The sequence below is a fragment of the Condylura cristata genome, unplaced genomic scaffold, assembly GCF_000260355.1.
Source record: "Condylura cristata isolate star-nosed mole 26May11 unplaced genomic scaffold, ConCri1.0 scaffold00017, whole genome shotgun sequence".
Lineage (NCBI taxonomy): Eukaryota > Metazoa > Chordata > Mammalia > Eulipotyphla > Talpidae > Condylura > Condylura cristata.
This window is the reverse complement of record NW_004567118.1, coordinates 26,035,927-26,056,778: the sequence shown is the minus strand read 5'-3', so window position 1 is coordinate 26,056,778 and position 20,852 is coordinate 26,035,927. Positions and strand designations below refer to the sequence as shown.

Genomic DNA, 20,852 nt, shown 5'->3' with positions numbered 1-20,852 from the left:
TCTATGAGAAAAATGTAGAATATAAAAGAATAACCAGGAACTCTTTATTGGAATGTTACCAACTTAGAGAATGAAGACAATAAGGGTCATGTTGAGTCAAAAGTACATGATAGTTGGGAGAGTGTGTGACCAGGGAGAAAAGCCAAAGAAGGGGTGTTGTAAAGAATCTGCAAAGAATACCACCATGTCTACCGTGGCAGTGGAGTGGAGATGAAGACACCTGGGTATGTCCAGATGATTTCAGGTAAAGGGGAGCACAGTGTGTGTTTATCTCTGAGGTATTCTTTGCAGGAGCTGCCAGAAAAATGGAACAACATAAAAAAGATGGCCATAACTGTGAGGCAGCAGGTGGCCCCACTGCAGGCAAATGAAGTTACTCTCCTCCGCCAGAGGTGCACAGCCTTCGATGCTGAACAGCAACAGTTCTGGGAGCAATTCCACAAAGAGGCCCCCTTCAGGTATGGACCCAAGTCACCACTTCTGTTTCCTTTCCTTAAACGTGACAATCATTGAGTCATTGATGATCTATCCTTTGAGTTTGTCTATTCTTTCAGCAGATGAAGACTAGATAATACTCTTCCCCCTAATGGTTAGAATTATGGTGCTAATGCAGGAAATCTTATCCTGGTCAGATAAGTACAGGTGACCAGATATTATATAAACACCTTGGCTTAAAAACAAGACTAGAAGCTTCTGTGTCTCCAGGTCTATAAAGGGGTTATATGTGATAAAAGTACTAAGCATTTACTAAACTACTAGTATTCTAAGTTCTCGTGGAATCTTTTTGGCTTAAAAAATGTTGATGGAATTTAAAATAAATTTGGAAGGTTTTTTAGCGGTATAAGGTAGCATTTGAGTGAGGGCTTTACTACAAAGGGTAGTTTCTTTGCTTAGTAGTGTCCGATACCTCCCTACTTATTATTAAGGTTCTTTATGCAAGCAAAGCATCTAGAGGGTGAGGAATACCATTCATTTGTACAGAACCACATGTGTGGGTTCCTTTCTCAGGGACTACTCCTTTAATGGGAAGTAATGGCCTCTGGTTCTGGTTCACTGCTCAGCAATGAAATTCCAACCAGGAAAACAATTGGTTCTGGTTGGTACTGTGTCTGCTGATGTGCTAGCTGAAATGGGTACTCTCCCCTCATTCCAGTTCTAGGATTTGCTTTCTGTCTCCCTATCTGAGCTTCTTGCTAGGTTTCCTCTATAGTTTTGGAGAGATAAATTTGGAAATCTTCCATTGGAAAATGTCCCACATAAGGATTGAGGAAACATTTCCTGTTTAAAAGTTACCCACAAAAATATTACATTGGAAGATATTCATTAAAGCAATAAACAAAACAAAATAACTCAAGCTTTATTGGAAGGAAATATATTTAGGATAATGATTAAGTACATGGACTTGGGATTCAGGCTGCCTAGAACCTAATCACGTCTACAGTACTACTCAATATCTCTGTACTTGAATTTTCTCATCTTTAAAAAGGGTTGATGACAGTAACCACTGCAAAAGGTTGTTGATAGGATATCAAAAAAATAACCTTTGCAAGCATTTAGTGTCTGACACTAGAGCAACCAACCATTCTGGTTTGTCAGCATTATAAGTCCCAAATGCAGGAAATCCTTCTGTATTGGGAAAACTGGGACCCAAGCTGACATACAATAGAGGCCTACCTATTTCTATTATTCATTTGTCAAATATTTATTAATTAACTGTTATCTCCAAAACATTATACTTGGGGCTAAAGAGAACAACATGAGAATGTTAAGGGCCTTCCTGGAGACACTAGGGATTAAGTCTCAGCACTGAGACTTATTTTTTTAAGTTATCAGCAGCCAAGGTATCATGAGTTTGATCTCCGACCAGAGAGCTGACTCACATGACACAGCAGGCCTCTCCTGCCACACCCATGGCTCCTCTCAGCAGTGTATTTCAGTCAGTTTGCCTGTTCTGCTCCCCACTTCATCTCTGGTGAATCCTCTCACTGCCCCAGACCCCACACCTCTAGGCTACACCCCTGCTCTTGTATACATAAATAAATAAACTAAGTCTTAAAAAAATAGAGAGAGAGAGATGGGTAGACTCTTAAGAGGCAAACAAGGACAGATATGTAAACTGTGTATAATGTATATGAATATATATATTCATATGTGTACATATACATATGCATTTATATTTTGTTTTTGTGTGTGTATACATATGTGTGTGTGTGTGTGTGTGTGTGTGTATCATATGACTTTAAAGAATTGTGCCACCATTTGGACTGCATTTGAGAATCACTTGGGGAGCTTTTAAAATTTCTAATGTCTGGTCTGTCTCACTGCCCCATTAAATCAGACTCTCTGGGGTTGAGACCTGAGCATTGATATGTTACAAAACTCCCAGGTGATTCCAGTGTACAGCTAAGTTTGATTGCTCTCCTTAGATAAGATAACTGGTTCTTTTTAAATAATCATTCCAGGGCACATAACTCCAAATGAGTCTTTATCTCTTTAAAATTATTGCCTACGACTATACCCTTGCTCCAAAGAAACATCTATTGCTTAACACACCACCAAAAATCCTTTTGGGCCTATTCCTTCAGAGTCTGAACACATTCTATTGACTTTTCCTTAGGCATGTAATTGAGTGATTGAAATTCAAGACTGATCATTCACAGCCAAAGCTGGTAAAAGAAGTGGGCTATCAAACTGGGTAATATTTCTTAATGTTAATAACAACCTAGCAATAGTAGCAGACATAAAAATATGACACTAATATCTCTGCATCAACTGTCTCTTAAGAAAAATTCAAAAAAAGAATTTAAAAAATGTTTCATGAAATATATTCCAAACAGAATTCTGAGACTGCTTGAAAATAAATAATACTCTTTGGCTGATGTGCTTTTGTATGTCTGTTGGAAACCTGATAACCCTTCTTCATAGTTACACCACTTGTGTACATTGATCAGCTGTTGTTGTTTTTTAGTTTCATAGCTGCCTTGCCTTTTCTTTCTTAGTACTTGTATTTGTTGGCTGTGAAGATATCGCTACTCTTAGCTGGGTTTTCTAAATTCACATCTGTTAATTTGACATGCAGATGAATCTTTACAAGGAATATGAAAAGAACTGCTCACAGTAGTGTAGAAACCAAACATTACTGCAATTTTGATATGTTTCTCTCCTTGTCAAGAACACTATCAAAACTGGAGCAGGGTTGTGGATTTATTGCTGAAGAAATCTTATGAGAGTCAACTCATATATTTTGTTTTGTTAGTGTTGTGTGCATTTAAAAACTGTAGGTGCTGTATGTGGCAAATGAGTTTAATTCTGGTTCCTTCATTTTTATACCATATGCAATTGTAAGATGTTGACCCATTCCTCTGTGAATGTGAACTTCTTTTCCTGATTAGACTATCGGTTAAGCTCACATCAATCTTTGAGGAAGGAAAAGAAAGTGAGTAACTCATTAGGCACTTGTAGTCTGACAGGTGCAGGGTGAAGTGAGGTTGCTTGGGTTGAGTTTCTTTCTTCATGTCCTGGTCAAGTTTTACATCCTCCTGTACTTCTTAACTTTATGCTCTATCAGCATTTTCCTAGCTGAGTGCTCATACTTCTCAGTAATTGCCAAATCATCATATTTAGATTCAAGGACTTTCCGCTATTATTAAAATTACAAACTAATTCTCCCCTTGAATGGAAGGAATGTTCCACATTTCCACCATTATCTTGTTTGGTTTTTCTGACCTAGAAGAGTCTTTCTCACCTTAAGCATAAGCTTAATTCCTGATGTAAGGAATGATGCCACTATATACAATCTTAGCCACATCAAGATCAAGGTAATCCAGGGGTTTCTTAACCAAAACAATTAATTACTATGAGCTCCAGCTCAAAAGATACCATTAATAATTTTGACCAGTTGACAACAAGATTCTATAGAGAAAGCAGTTCTTCAATAACCCAATGCAGGAGACATAAAAGTCTTCCTTGGCTTATACAGTATCTGTGTCACTTCAATTGCTGTAGAAGAGTTGTATTAACCATCAACTCTCCCAAAGACATATCAGCACCCTAAGATATATCATTAGTTCAGCATGACCCTCTTCTTCATGACTCACTCATGATTCAGGCATCCATGGCATAAAAAAGTTTGTGGTCTCAGCAGTAGACATAGGAATTCTACTTTTGCATGACAATTTCAATTTAAAAATGAGTTGTTCTAGAACTTTAAGATAAAATACATTCTGGACCTCAAGGACTTAGAGCCCCAGAGACCATTTCAAAGGTGAGTAGTGCATTATGCAAAAACTTTAATTCCCACAGGAAGATAGTTTGCACTATCTATAGAAGATAGCAATGGAAAAAATGAGAATTAGACATTTGGAGAAAAAATGAAGTACATTCTGGGCAAAGGAAGCAGATCCTGCAAAGTTGCAGAAAGCTAAAAATGGATAAATAACTGGAGAACTGCATGTGTCTATGTTTGGACTGCAGGAATGGGAGATGGTCCACGTGACCAGGTTTTGACCATGATCAACCTCTGAGGTTAAATATGAGAACTACATAATGTCAATACCATTCTTTGTGGCCACAAATAACATAATATGAGACAACTTCAAGATTGTGTTCTCCATGGAAGAATGATTACAGTAGCTCAGGTGAAAAGTTGTAGGACTAAACTAAAGCAGTAGCCATGAGAATGGATAGAATAGAATGGATTGGAGAGAGACTTGGGAGGGAGAATCAGCAAGATTGAATATGAGAAATGAGGAGAGAGGCGATTCTAGAAAAAAAAATGCATTTTGATCAAGTAGGTGAAGGTGGTCCTGTCCCACTGCTCACTGAGATGAGAATCACAAAAAAATTGGAAAGAACAAAGGATCACAAGTTCAGATGGCCATATTAACTTTTATGATACCTGTGTTGTACCAAGTGGAGGTGTTTCATTATTCATTGCATATACAGCCCTGGTGCTGAGGTTAACATTGATGCCTAGCTTCCTAAGAATCAATTTAAGTCAATTTATCCCTCTCTCTTTCTTGGTGCTCATGTCTGGGTTGGGCCTGAATCAATTACTTTTTCAAAATCACATAGATGTGAACTGCATTTCCACTTCTCTTAATTATGGTTTTATTCACCCAGGCTTTCCAGGCATTTCTCTTTTAGATTAAAATACTTTTGCATTACTATTTCAATTTCAAAGACTTACTACACCCTTTTTCCTCCTATTACTTTCTTGTTCTTATACTGTATTGTTCCCACAAGGTTTGGAGTACTGCTTCAAGTTTATTAGGCACATAAATCAGATGAATATTCTGACAATTTGCACAAGAGTTTTGAAATGGGAAGAGGGTTGCCTGTCCTCATGTCTACAGGTTCCTTTCACTACTTCAGCCAAAGTAACTCTAATGTTGTGTTCAACGATAGATAATTACTGTCAACAGAGTAAACTTTAAACAAAAATTATGCCACAGGGTAAAGTTTGGAGTAGTTTTAACAAATAATAACCTACATGCTTGAATAAACAATATTGATTTAAGGATGTTCATATGTGCTGAGGAAAGAATGGTTAGAAGGATCATTTACTATTATCTGTGCATATCCCCCAAACATTCGGTAGCTTATCTGACCTACTCAGTTATTCCTGAATTATATTCCTTAATAATGCAGAGAGAATGTGGCATTTAGCATTTGTCTGAATTTTATAGATCTCGCACTATCATCAAGATACTATGTTTACTTTTCAAGTTCATTCTAGTTCAGATAAAAAGAGAACTACAAGCTAACAATTAATCTTTGGAACTGAAGAGTAAGCAGGAGGACCATTCATGGTTGGTAATCTTTCCTGCTAGGCCACTTGCTAAGTAGATATTACATTTCCTTCCTTCTAGTTCTTTTTCCACAGCTTTCGTGGGGGCACAAAAGCTCTTTGTATATACAAAGGGCCATTTTGAGAATTCCAATCACACGGTCCATCCTGAAACACTTGAGAACTAGAGTACAGTAAAGATATGCAATGATGTTCACTCTCAGTATCTTGAAATGTAAATTCATAGCCAAAGCACATGAGCCAAAAATATTAAATGGAATGAGTGGGAATCAAACATAACAAGCATCAGAGTTAATCTGACACTAATTTAATAGTATGTACAATTGTTATTGTGTTGCCTGGGAATTAGGCTTACAAGGTAAGCAGTTCAGGTAAATGACTTTAATTAGAATTATATTCTGTCTGTTAAGTCAAATATTTCTAATGACAACTGAGAGAATAGGCATTTATCTCTCCCCTCCTATTCTACTGACCAATATGCATGTTAGCACATACACACACTAGTTGGAAGGAAAGGGTCAGTTCTCCAGTCACTCATTCCCTCTCAACTTTCCCCTTGATAGGTAATAAACCCTGTGATGCTTTGTTCTGACTTTCAAGAAACATATTATTCACCCTTCAGTCATGGCACCTCCAATACCAAGCCCTCTAAGAACACAGGAACAGGAAAACCTGAGAAGGTCAGGAGGAGAAAGGCTAGAGGAAAATGAAGAGAGAAAAATGAGAAGCTCCTTGAACATTTGGGTATGGGTGCTTCTGATTGAAGAAATGTTATTTGCCCATATGGATCCTTTGTATAGAGAGTGCTTACAGTGGAGGAAAGGCTGTGTCTGGTGCAGAAGTCGGGATGTGGGACACTATGTGGTAGGTTACACTGGGGAGGATCAGAAGCAGTGTGTACATGTCACAGACATTGGAGAGAAGAAACTAAAATGGTAAGCTATGTTTGGTGCTTATGGGAGTCAAATGCAGGCATGTGTCCCTAGGAGATAGCAGGACATCAGGGACAGCTTAGATAGGGATTGAGAAGATGAGGAGACTAACTTGAAGCACTAAGTCGAGCCATAGCAGTGATAAAGAATTTTGGTAAGGGTGTTGCTTTCAGTGCTCATGGCCCTTATCAGTGGTCCTCAAACTTGGAGCCACAGTTACCTGAAAGGAATGCCAATCATCAGTGTGAGCATCACCACAGACAAAGGAATCACCCTGGCACATTCAAATCCCACCCCCCACCACCAGAAATTAAAAAAAAAAAAACCACCATTTCCTAGGTCCCAACTCAATAATTCTGATGATTTAATTGGACTCGGGAGCAGACTGGGCATAGAGATCATTTGAAGCTCCCAGGAGATTCTTGTATTCAATCAAGACTGAGAGCAACTGGCCTAAAGAGAACAATGTTGGATTGGGTCAGAGGATTCCTAAGTGTCAGCTCCTTACTTATTCTAGCCACCCCTAGTAGGTCCTTGTAGGAGCTTTGGATTTACAAAGACTGCAGTAATATGACCATGCTCTTTTTCTCAAATAGTCTCAAAACCATCAAGTGGGAGCATAATCTAAAGCAGGCATGAACAAAGGGTTGAGAAAGGTGAAAGATGCAAGTATTCCCACTCCAACTTATCCTGAATCTTTTCTCTTCAAGCGTTGTTGAAAGTTACTGTTCTTTGCTGGAATACTCAGCTTGCAAAAAGATTTGAACTGGTGTTATTTTGAATGTTCTAAGAAATGAGCCTTTGAGAGCTGGACTTACAGAAGGAATGCATTGTGTTTGTAGGTTTGATAGCATTGATCCTCATCAAATGCTGGATGCCAGACACCTTGAGATCCAACAGATGGAATCTATCATGGCCTCTATTTCTGAATCTGCTGGCTTATTTGAAGTCAATGTTCCTGACTACAAGCAACTGAGGCAGTGCAGGAAGGAGGTCTGCCAGCTGAAGGAGCTGTGGGACACAATTGGGATGGTGACCTCCAGTATCCACGCCTGGGAGAGCACTCCATGGAGGGATATCAATGTGGAAACCATGGACTTGGAGTGTAAACGGTTTGCCAGGCAGATCCGGAGCCTCGACAAGGAGGTCAGGGTCTGGGATGCATTCACAGGCCTGGAGAGCACTGTATCGAACACCTTGACTTCCCTGAGGGCAGTGGCTGAGCTGCAGAATCCAGCTATCCGGGAGCGGCACTGGAGGCAGCTGATGCAGGCCACAGGTGTGAGCTTCGCTATGGATGAGGGCACCACTCTGGCACACCTCCTGCAGCTCCAGCTGCACCACTTTGAGGACGAGGTCCGGGGCATTGTGGATAAAGCTGTGAAAGAGATGGGTATGGAGAAGACCCTGAATGAGCTGCAGACCACCTGGGCAGGCATGGAGTTCCAGTACGATCCCCATGCCCGGACTAATGTCCCCTTACTGCGGTCTGACGAGGACCTCATTGAGGTTCTGGAGGATAACCAAGTCCAGCTGCAGAACCTGATGATGTCTAAGTACATTGCTTTCTTCCTGGAGGAAGTGTCAGGCTGGCAGAAGAAGCTGTCTACTGCTGATGCTGTCATTGCTATCTGGTTTGATGTACAGCGCACATGGTCTCATCTGGAAAGTATATTCATTGGATCTGAAGATATTCGGGCTCAGCTACCCCAGGTGCTTGTTTTGCTCTCTTTGTCTATTTGAATCAAGGGCTAATCACGCACTCCCTATATTCTCCAGGCACCACCCCTCCCCATCCCAGCCTGCCTGCCGTGACTTCACTCTGGCAACAAATGTTGACCTTACAAGCCACCAAAAGTCATGTAAAAGAAAAAAGGTGAAATGCAAGCCAGTCAATTTGTTCCTATATGAGTAGGAAAAAGAAAGCAGAAACTGATTTTAAAACATAAATATACATGGCCAGGAGATCAACAGCATTAGCTATAACATTTGGAATGAGCTGCTATGGTTGCTCCCCAGATGATTGCATTACAGGTAGTGGTGGGATGTGAGTGTTATTTCAGGTGAATTCAAGTTCTTTCTCACCCTTGAGTCTTTCTGTTAACCCCTGACCTGTGCCACATGCTAAATCCCAGTCTGCAGCTAAATACTCAACAATGAATTTTTCTGCCCCTTCTAATTTGTCCTAATTAACATGCTGTTAACTTGTATCCCCCCTCTCCATATAGCAGTAAACATTATTATCAGTATACAATATAACATTATAACAGTAAACAATATAAACATTATAGCAGTAAACAATATAACAATAAACATTATTATGTTTCAGAATGTATAACTTATATTCTAACTAGTTTTCAGTCATTGTGAATTTTTCTCAACTTTCATTCACATATCTGCATATTTTTACATCATTACTCTGTATAATTTCAATTTTCTTTTCATTTGAACATTTTTTGTCTGATATTTTTGTAGTCTTTATACTTCTCTTTTTTTCCCCCACTGGAACATAATATCTCATTGAATAAGCAAAATTTACTTTGCTTTCATATTTTTAAATCTTGGGAGAAAAGCAGGGCTCCCACAGGTCCAGAACAGACTGGCTAGCAAACGTCTAACTTCCTCATTTGCAGCGGTAGGAACTTGGACAAAATATTTAAACTCTGTGTGCCTCAGTGTCCTCATATGTAGACTGGGGCTGACATTACTTCAGGAGCTCATTAGAATAGCGCTGAAGATCTTAATATCCTATAGAGGGACATTGGCGTATAATGTTGCACACCCGAAACCCATCTAATGTCATAATGCAGTGCAACTTCAATCAGAAATAATCAAAATAATGAATTAAATTTTTAAAACAGTGCATGTAACACATTCTGTATGATTGTTGTTATGCAATAATACTGCCACATGCTCTTCTCAGGTGCCAGGTATTGTGCTAAAGCACTTTGCATATATTATTGTCTCAATCATTTCATTAACTCTGTGACTATGTGTGTTTGGGAGAAATGATGACATCTAATTAATGTTGATACACTGTTACATTTGATGAGGAAAAGCTACTTTGGTTATATCATCTTTAGCATGGGCCCATAACAAACATGGATTCCTCTATTAAGAATTACATATTTTATGACAACAGCTCCCAAAGGAGAGGTGGGTCTCATGTCACCCCAGCAGGGTCCCTGAAACCTTCTCAGGGGATCCTCAAGCTCAAACTATCTGAATACCAATTCTAAAATATATTTGCCTTTTTTATTTTCATTTTTTCCATTAGCATACAGTGGCATTTTCCAGAGTTGCAGGGGCAGCGAGAGGCCTCACCAGACACAGAGTGGGGACCAGAACGGGCTGATGAATTACACTGCTGAGGGGAGCAGCGGGTGGGTCAGGAGAGGTCTGCTGCACCATATGGGTCACCTTCAGGGCTGGGGATTGAACTCATGCTGAAGTGGTTTTAGCTTCTTAGTGCTGCGCTTTAACCTGCTGCGCCACCAGGGAGGGCCCCATTAAAGCTTTTTGTACTCCTTTATCATTTTTTAAATGTACAGGGATTTTAAGACTAAAATACTTTAGAGCTGCAGTTTTAAGCTAAAGGTATTTTCTTCCTTGAGTTTAATCTCCAGGATGGGCATCTGAGGACCTAGGACAATCTGCTTCTGATTTGCTTCATAAGGGAAGCTTTTGGAATTGAGAAGAATGGTAGTTAATCTCCTCCTCTTTTCATTGGTAGGATTCTAAAAGATTTGAAGGCATTGACATTGACTTCAAAGAGCTAGCTTATGCTGCTCAGAAAACTCCAAATGTAGTAGAAGCCACCAACAAATCAGGCCTTTATGAAAAATTGGAAGATATTCAGAGCAGGTGATGATTTACTTGCTGTCCTTTTTGTAACAGAGAAGTCAATGTTTCCTCCTGTACCCCATCCCTTATTTGGAGATATTTATTTAACTGCCTGAGTGTGTCTGGTGTGTGTGACTTAATTTGCTGTGTATTTGAGTGATGAGAATCTCATTAGAAGTGTTTATTCTGATAAATACGTGTAGTTGTATGTCTGCAAATAGCCATATGTGTCTTACACTGATTTCCATATGTATTCCATATGTGGCTCATGTTTGCATTTGGGTAATATATCTGTGCATGTAGGTCCAAGCAAACTAACTTATGAAACTATCTATGCCCTCAGATTATACCTGTGTGAGAAGGCCCTGGCAGAGTATCTGGATACCAAAAGGCTTGCCTTCCCTAGGTTTTACTTTCTCTCATCTTCTGATCTATTAGATATCCTTTCCAATGGCACAGTACCACAACAGGTAAGCTTGGAGGAACGGGGGGAGGGGGTGTTGGAGGGAAGGCTTAGAAATGCCCAAAAAGACTGAGGCATACCCAGCAGGAGAGTTTCAGGTCCTCTTTATGCCTCCTCTCACCGACATTGGGCCTACTTCAGGTGAGTGTTGCCATCAGCAAGCATTATGCCTCCCCCTACACTTTTCTTCATTCCCACCATCACTGCTTCTCAGAGTGTCCTCCTGTCCACCATTGACCATTACTCCCTGAGGTAGAATTGGAGAAAGCTTGAGGCACTGGTGAAAGGGGCTACACCTTTGATCTGATTCTGCTGATTCTACTGAGAGATCCAGTAAAGAGCAGCTAAAACTTATGTTTACAATTTCCATAGGGAAGTAAGATTGGAACTACTAACTGGATATTGGGTGGTGTCATGAAAAGAACACATATGAATAACCCAAGACTTGGTGCTCTGTTCCCTGGTTGTAAACACTTATTAGCCACATAGATATTGGGCATATCACTTCTTTGTGACACACTTTCATTTATAAAAGTCTTGGTATTTGAAACCATAAACTGCAGTTCTCAAACGTATGCATTCATCAGAATTACATGGATTCCTAGACCCTAATGCAGTCATTTTTCAGATTTCAGGTTTCACAGTTTCAGGGCTAGAAAATTTGCATTTCTCAGGACTTTGTATTTGATGCTACTTTGTAAATGATGTCTTAACCATAATTACCCTTCTCTAATCTGTTCCCATCTGTAGGCCTTAATTTTAAAATGACTGATAGGAGGGAAGGCTGATGTCTCTACTCTATGCTCTATACTCCTTTAGTTTTTCCCCCTTCTTCTCTAAGAAGAGTTCAAGATTTGTTTGTAGTTCTCTTATTTTCCTAAAGACTGATGATATAGAGTCAAAATGCTTGTTCAGAAGTTACTTGAATAAGATTTTTCCCCCTTTAGTATGATTTTATTATTCAGATGAAGTATACTAGGTTCACTTATTTCTCTTTGCTTTCAGTCTTGTGGTTTTCTCCAATCTTTTTAATTTGATTGCTTGAATATATAGAATTCTAAAAGTCAGTCTATACATAAAAATATGTACAGTCAGAGAAATGTCATTCCTTGCCATAATTTCCCTCCACTCTATGTGAGCAATCAATGGCATTAGTTTCTGATTCATCTTTCCTATTTTTACTTTGCAAAAATGAGTAGATGTACATTTACATTTGTATATATATATATATATATAAGTATATACATATATATATACACAAATGTAAATAATTATATATGTAGTGTAATGTAAATATTTATATATGTAGTATAACTTCTATTTCTTACACAAAAGATAACATGCTATATATACTTATTTGAAGTTTGTATTTCTTGTGGTTTGTATAACTAAGTTTTTATTTAGTTTATTTAGTTATAAAACCTAGTAACCAATGCATAACAATTCAAAGATCTGTCCCTCATTTTCTTTACATCTATCTCATATTCCATGGTCTAATCTATAATAGTTTGGCCATTGGATGCCTATAATCTTTTGCAACTACAAATATTGTGACATTGACTCACTTTGGGCTTTGGTGTTAGAGTTCTATCCTCTTTGGGTACTGCCAGAAAGGAGATTACTGGTCAGTGGGTAAATGCATATGTAATATAGTTCCCTCCACAGGAATTGTACCTTTATAATACCATCAGCAATGGAAGAAAGCTTTTCCAACAGAGCCAAGAGATGGCATCCATGCCTAGATTTTTATTTTTATCATTAAGTAATTTAAGTAATTTTCCTCACCTTTTAGCCCCAGAGATGAAGCATGATCAAATAATTCCCAATTTCTTCTATATCTGTCTTTTGTTTTCATAAATGACTGATAGAATGGTCATGTTTGGATTCCTTGGTGACATTTTCCCCTCAAATCCCTGTAGACATTGCTCTGCTATCTGTTGTTACAGAGAAGTCATCAAAACCCTACCTGTATTTTTGCTTTTTACCTTGCTAAAGGTAAATTGCTTTCTATCTGGATCTCTGTAGAGATAAAAATTTTAATTAAGATTCCATTTTAGAAGTTTGTATTTATTTAGATACTAGCTTTATTTTGTTAATTTTTCCAACAAATGATGAAATTTTTGTCTGTTTCAAAACCAGGGCCTTCAGTATCTTTAAAAAGGTTTTTGTTCAACATGCTTTTCAATAATATTTCTATTCCATTTATCTGAGTGTTTTCCCTTCAGGTTTATAATGTTTCCATTAGTCAAGATTCTATTTTCTCTGTGATATACTATGCCTTTATATAGTCATACATATTTTCACAAATTCAAACATATTCATACATGTTTTTATCTTTTACCTTCCTCTGTGTCATTCTTCAATACTTTCTCAAGATTCCCCACCTTAGTAACGTTATGTTGATGTTAGTATGGCTAGTATTGTTACAAACTATGTTGTGTCATTTGTTGGTCTCCTTGCTCTGATCCTCTACCTCTACCAATTATCATTCACTTTATATTTTATAGCTTATTTTTTATTCCATTTAATTTAAAACAATACAAAGTAATGTTCTTCATAATTACTTCTGTTTCTTTTATGAAAGCTTCACACACACATTCTCTTGAGTCTTGTTTTCTCCTTTTAAGTTGCAGAATAATTTCACAAGTCCTTTGCTGGGTTTATATCTTAATTCACTATTTGTTTTGGATAAAGAAAAGTCCACCCCATCAAGGGATTTCTTCCAAAATCACCATGGGTAGTAACTCTGAATACTTCCACAACTTACCTAATTACTCTTAGAGTTTTTCTTCTCATCTCATAAACCAAAGTACTGGTTGTTGTAAATTAAGGATTACAATTGAGGGTACAATTTAGTCCCTAAAGACTCAAAAGTCCCTTATATTTCAAAAAAAAAAAAATGTTGCCGGAAAGCTTTCTGTTTGTAGTTTCTTCTGCCACCTGCACTTCCCTTGCCTCAGGACCACAATGTTGCTCTGACTAGCTTCCTTTCTAGAACTACTTCCTGAGACATGATTGTAAAAGGACACTATTTATGAGCTTCCATGCTCGAGAGGAGCTCTGGTATGTCCAGGCTTTCTGCATGGTGCAAGCATGCTTGTCCTTCCTATGGATCACTTGGATATGGATCTGCTGCACCAAAGCAGTTCCAACAACTGTGCAATTTATTCCATAGATCACCGTCACCACTACCTTTGACCTTCAGATTCAGATGAGTTAATGTTCTTCTTCAGACTCTCCACTGTCTATCTCCTTCTACACAATGGTGTTTTTCTTAGGAAGAAAATTTACTAATTAGTCACCATTTTGCCCTCCAATCTGTTCCCATATGTAAAAGATCAAACAGAAATTAATCAAATTTTTGTAGCTTCATATGTTTGTCATAAGAGTACGATTATCACTAGTTTTATATTACTTTGGCTCTTTCTGTATAGTTGGTTCCTGTCTTCCCATCACCACAGACTTTCTTCTAAATCTTTGATATTCTCAATTCTAATTGTTGTCACATGGTAGGTCTCTAAATATTACTAAGTAACTTCCTATACATGCCTATAACCTTTGGCATGGTTTCCCTTTATAGGTTCAACGCCACCTTTCTAAACTCTTTGACAATATGGCCAAGATGCAATTCCAGCTAGATGCCCATGAGAAACCAAGCAAGATAAGTCTTGGCATGTATAGCAAGGAAGAAGAGTATGTGGCCTTCAGTGAGCCCTGTGACTGCAGTGGACAGGTAATAAAATTTGTTTCCTCTCCTTAAACTTTTTTTTCCTAAAGTGTCTACATTTATATATGGTCAGCATCAGCCTCCAGAATGGTCTTCTTGACCGTGGGCAGAGCTGTTATCTGTGCTCTGGGACTATCAGCTTCCCTTAACTTGATTGAACCGATATTAAAGCAACTCCTTATCCCTGCTCTTCTCTCTCTGGGAAGGACACACGTCAACATTCATCGCTCTTCCTTAACCAAAGACCTGGGCAGAGGGGAATGAAATGCACATAAACAATTTTTTTGAGTCAACAAGGAAGGGATTTTAAAATGATGATTAGTAGCACCAGGGGACTTTAACATGACAATCCCTGAAGCACCCCACAGGGAAATCTAGAACAGTGAAATCTTCCCTGAGAGAAAATACCCTTTGCAATCTGCCACTTTTCTGAGATGTCATTTCTCTATAGAAATACAATTCAGTGTCTCTTCCTTCCACTGCCCAACTGCTTAGAAAGCCAACCATTACCCTGCTCTAAGAACTACTGCTTCCACATTTCCCATGTACAATTCAAGAGACACAAAACACAAGATGATTCTTTCCCTAAATCTCCTTATCCTTTAGCATCATCACTAAATTCTAAGCCTTCTTGTTCATTATCCTAAATGATCTAACAAAGCATTGTCACTGGGAGTTGTAATAAACCCAAAGGAATGCCTGGAGAAGATACTTTTTTACAGGGTTCCACCTTTATCCACATATATCTTAGAAAACATTTCTAATACCAGGAGATAATCAAATATTCTTAGTTTTCTAAGAGGAACCCTGGGGTTTAGTTCAGGATGTGTGCTTTAAGAAGAACCAGAAAACATTTAGTTGGAAAATATAATCCTGCCTATATCTCTATTTTCAGTGTGGACAAGTCATGAGAATACACTGAGGTAAAATATTTATACCAAATTCAATCAAAATTAAGATTTCCTCATATGCACTCTGGATAGCAGCCCCTACAACCTCTTAGCCCACTACTCTGTTTTGGATAATCCAAATGAACACTTTAACCTGTTCTGATTAAGTCTAGTTCTTACCTGTCAACATTCTGATAATAAAAGAGTTTCTTTGCACCTTAAGGCAGAATAGAACTTATACACCACTTCTGGCTTCCATTTTGTCTACACTCTCAGGATGAGTAGAAGAAAAATGTGCAGTACTGGTCATAGCTTCTTAGGTTCTCAGTGACTAACACAGAGCTCTACTTGCAGGTAGAAACATGGTTGAACCATGTGCTGGCTCACATGAAGGCCACTGTGAGGCATGAGATGACAGAAGGTGTAACTGCCTATGAAGAAAAACCAAGGGAGCAGTGGCTCTTTGACTATCCAGCTCAGGTATTCTCCTAACTGGGGTTTTTATGGGATCCCATTCTCCACTAGGCTCTCTTCCTCAGGGACCAATGCTAACCTCAAGTTCTATCAGATATCACACTCAAATATGCTTCATAGTCAGGAAAATCAGAATGAGGGAGCAGAAGAAAAGTCAGTCATAATCTAACTCAACCATTACCTTGGAGAATCAAGAATGGCCCATTTTTACCCTCACTGGCTACTGTAGAGGGAAAAGATATACAGTTCAACTTATCTAACTAGCCCGCAAAGCACTATGCTTTGTGTAAAGCATAGGGACACAGCCGAGATGAAGACTAGGTAGCTCCATCCTGCTGGAGTTTACAAACTGATGTAGAAGTGACTCACTTACAAATCAAAACTCATGTGATAATAAAAAAAATCTCAGGGCACTCTGGGAGCATAACTAGTTACTGGTCTTGGGGATCACCTCCCTGAGGACCTAATATTTAAGCTGAGGTTTGAAATAAGGGTTAGAAATCAAAGTTTGAAGAAAGGAATAGCAAGGCATGGTGTAAAACATGGGCAAAGATTCAGAAGCAAGGGTGAGCATCAGTGTTAGAGGAACTCAATATAGTTAAAGCAAGAGTAAAGAGAAGAGGGAGCAAAAGGCAACAACGTATTCTGGAGAGGAAACTTGGACCCTCTTGGTACATATAATGATTCTAGGATATATCTAATTCTTTTGCAAGGTATATTGGAGGTAATAAGTGAAAAGAGAATAGTAAGACTCTTTAAAAATGACATAGATTGCAATACACCTCTGTTCCCCTGTTAATAGCATATCCACCATCCCAGCAGATAATTGGTAGCACTTAAACCTTAGGAGTTGATAATATTGCCTTAAGAAATATGTGGATTCAAATGAGCATGTAGAACAAACTGTGGAGCATCACTTAAGTTTGAGTCAGTGAGGAAGAGCCAGTAAAGCAGAATGAAAAATAGTATCTTTTTAGATGGGAAGAAAATGGGGAGATGAAAATCATGGCAATACATACATGTATGGATGGGTAGATTGATAGATGATAGGTAGATAGATAGATAGATAGATAGATAGATAGATAGATAGATAGATAGATAGATAGATAGATAGATAGATAGATAAAATGTTGATAGACGAGTGGTCAAAAATACCTGTACTTCTAAGAGATCAAGTCAAAGAGGCTGAGGAATGTCCATATACATTGTGAAGTCATTTCAGTGAGATAGTAGAAAAGAGGGTACATTGCAGGGAGTGAGAAATAAGAAGGTAGAAAAATGTTGATAGTGAGTACAGACAGTAGAAGAGAAAGGAAGTAAGCCTGTACTATACAGTCCAAGAGTTGTGTGTTGTTGTTTTAACAGTTGGCTTATCATATTCAAGCCATCCCAGCAAGATCACAATGCAAGAATTTCTGTAATAAAATCCAGTATATGTAAACCCAAAGTCAAACGTGAAAGAGTGAAGGAATCATACTTTTTACAAGATTTTCTATTTCACATAGGAGTCATTCCCATCCTAATTTATCTAAATCAGAACTTTGAGGCAAGAAAGTTTGTTACCTTCTGCTTACAATAGATATCATATCATGCAGTATATCCAAAGCCACCATGAATAAACAAAATTATGATTTTTCCATATTACATTCTCTGCAAACAGAAAATAATTGTTCAATTGGATCTTTTTTCACTTATTTATTTTGAATCTCTGAAAAACACAAATCATATTGACCATATTGAAGTATAATGCTATCCATTTTGTCCACCAAGAGTAAGCATGTCAAGGCTAGAGGTTTTAAGAAATTTAAAAAATGAGAGTACTGTGGGTAAGTGAAAATATGCACAGCAACTCACTAAACTATATTGCTTGAACTTCAGGAGTCCCAGGACAAAGCAAAGATTGAGTATCATTGAAATGTTTGCTAAAAATATTATCATCCTCCTAAGTGCAAGAAAGATGTTATCCTTGAGAATTAAAAATGGAATGAGCAGTGTAGCAACTTCTAGAAGTCACCAATGTTGAGCAGAGTAAGAAATTGACTGTTCTCAGACAAATGATATATTTTTTAGGAGCAGGAAGTTCTTTCCCTACTTGTATTTTAACTAATTCATATCTCCCAGGATTTGAAGGCTTATAGCTCACTTACTCTATGTTGGTGGAAGAGGGAGGAGAAGGATGTAGGTCATCTGCATAATTAAATTTTGAGCCCTTGCTATAGGATGAGTGGGCTGGTTTTGGAGACAGCACTAGTGACAACTTTACTGAGAACTCTTGGTGTCACAGGTGGCCCTGACCTGCACTCAGATCTGGTGGACAACAGAGGTGGGCATTGCATTTGCTAGATTGGAAGAAGGTTATGAGAATGCCATGAAGGACTATTACAAGAAGCAGGTGGCACAGCTTAAAACTCTCATTACCATGCTGATTGGCCAGCTCTCCAAGGGTGACCGGCAGAAGATCATGACCATATGCACCATTGATGTGCATGCCCGGGATGTGGTGGCCAAAATGATTGCTCAGAAGGTAGGTTCTAAACATATAGTAAAGCTCCTCTTTGTGAAAAGCCACACCATGAATATTGTGGTTAAAGAGATGCTTACAGATGGTCAACATACTGAGGTCCCATATTCTATACTGGCTAGAAAGGATCCTGGGGAAGATCATGGTGGCTGCTGTTTCCTTTTAAAATTCCCAACAAAGCTGTATAATGAAAACATAGGAAACATGCTTTCTATGTTGTGTATGCTTAGTGGGCCTGTGTTTTTGACTGGTAGATGAGTCCCAAGTCATCCAGAATCCCTTGTATCCTGTTGGTCAAGTTGAACACTGTGATTTATACACCCACTTGACCACTCTCTCTTCAGGTAGATAATGCCCAAGCCTTCCTCTGGTTGTCCCAGCTGCGTCATCGTTGGGATGATGAAGCCAAACACTGCTTTGCCAACATCTGTGATGCCCAGTTTCTGTATTCCTATGAGTACCTAGGAAATACTCCTCGCCTGGTGATAACACCTTTGACTGATAGGTGAGTGCTGTTGTCAGAAAACCCCACTGCTTACTGTCCAGGCCTTCCAGTGGCCACTTCTCACTTGCTATTTTGTCCAGAAAGCTGCAGGGGGAGGAGCTCACTTAACACAACAGGTATAAGATAAAACTGAAAGGGTCTAGTTGAGATTCCTTCTTAGAACAAACCCCAGAACAAACCAGTGAATCATGAGTTTTTCAAAAGTTTCTAAGCTGTCATACATATTTAGATTCTAACACCAGCTCTAATATATACCAGTTCTTTGACCATGAAAACTTAACCTAACTCTCAGTGTCTTTATCTATGAAATGGAAGTAGTAACTCAGACCTCACATGAGTTATGGGAAAATAAAGTCCTTATAAGGAGTTTTATGCAAAATAAGTGCTCACTAATTGACCTCTCTTGATTTTTTCTTGTCAATTTTTATTACTTATTTAAGCATCTTTTACTCTTAGAGTACAGGAGGGTTAAAAACAGTGTAGTCCCTATCATTAAAAAGCTTAAAGTTTTTTCGGGAGCCATATTTTCTCCCATTCATATTAATTTATTCATGAATGAGTTGACACCAGACTCTGAACTAGTCCCTGGGAATATAAATATTTCCTGCCCTTAAACTCTGGTTCTAGTAAGAGAAATAAGACATATGTAGATAAAAATTTTAAAAGCACACAGGGAAAAGTGCAAGGCCACAGTGTAAAATAGGACATAAAGTCATATGCTACATACTGCAAGCAAGTGACTCAGCAATAAACCCTCTGAACACAGAGAATCCCACCAGGGGTGGGAAGAAAAGCATAGGGAAGGCTTCAGGAAAGGATGTGTAGGAGCTTCGTGTGATGTTAGTAGGTTGTAGGATGGTTGTCAAAATGTCCATGAAATTGTACAGAAATCTGCATGTACGCCATGTTTTCTGTTGGGGGCATATATTATTAAAGTGGTCTAGGATTCCCAAAAGTTAAAGAACTATAAATGTTCTAAAAAAATTAATTTTTGTCATGTAAACTTGAAAGTAATATGAAATAGAGAACAAAAGAATAGACAGTCGATTCTTGACTTTGGGAAAGAGAGTAGTCATAAGGCTGGGAGATAGTACAGAGTCAGACCATGAAGTATGAGGACTATATTCTTTACCCAGTAGAAAACGATAAATTGTTGAAAATCTTTCATCAGAGGAGTATAATAATGAAGATTATCTTTTATGTTCTCATTGGATGAATTGGACCATGTAAAATCCAAAGTAGTTGAAAATGTCAACATCATCCATAGAATGAGACCCATGATTCTTAAACCCCATGTTTTTTACTTCTTTATTTCCCTGCCTACTCTCAAAAGATCTCCCATACAAGCAAACTCCCATTTATTATTATATTTTTCTCTTTTTGGAGAGGGGGGATCATATAAAACTCACATCACTGTGTCCAGGTGCACCCTCTCTGCACTTACACTAAAATCTGAGTTCTTCATTGGACCCAGTCCTTCTGCCAATCATCCTGATGCCCAACACCCAGCACCCTAATCACTTTGGCCTCCCTTCTGTGCCTTGATCCCTTTAAATTAATTCAATTTGATAACCTGGCACATATGTGCCTTCCTCTATTTAAAACCTTCTCCATGCTCTCTGTTCTACTGTCACCTTTTTGTGCTTTCATTCTACACTCAGTTCTGACTGGAGGCCTTCCCTGATCAT

General features: G+C 38.4%; 1 protein-coding gene across 1 annotated transcript in view; it reads left to right on the top strand.

The window, feature by feature from the left end:
* DNAH9 (dynein, axonemal, heavy chain 9) overlaps positions 1 to 20,852 on the top strand; it is a 273,404-nt gene that overhangs the window by 60,114 nt on the left and 192,438 nt on the right. Inside the window, exons 19-26 of the mRNA XM_004684583.1 lie at positions 292 to 458; positions 7,584 to 8,454; positions 10,475 to 10,605; positions 10,928 to 11,054; positions 14,628 to 14,780; positions 16,019 to 16,144; positions 18,423 to 18,662; positions 19,004 to 19,164. Coding sequence (XP_004684640.1) covers positions 292 to 458; positions 7,584 to 8,454; positions 10,475 to 10,605; positions 10,928 to 11,054; positions 14,628 to 14,780; positions 16,019 to 16,144; positions 18,423 to 18,662; positions 19,004 to 19,164 — 1,976 coding nt within the window. The remainder of the gene's footprint in view (positions 1 to 291; positions 459 to 7,583; positions 8,455 to 10,474; positions 10,606 to 10,927; positions 11,055 to 14,627; positions 14,781 to 16,018; positions 16,145 to 18,422; positions 18,663 to 19,003; positions 19,165 to 20,852) is intronic.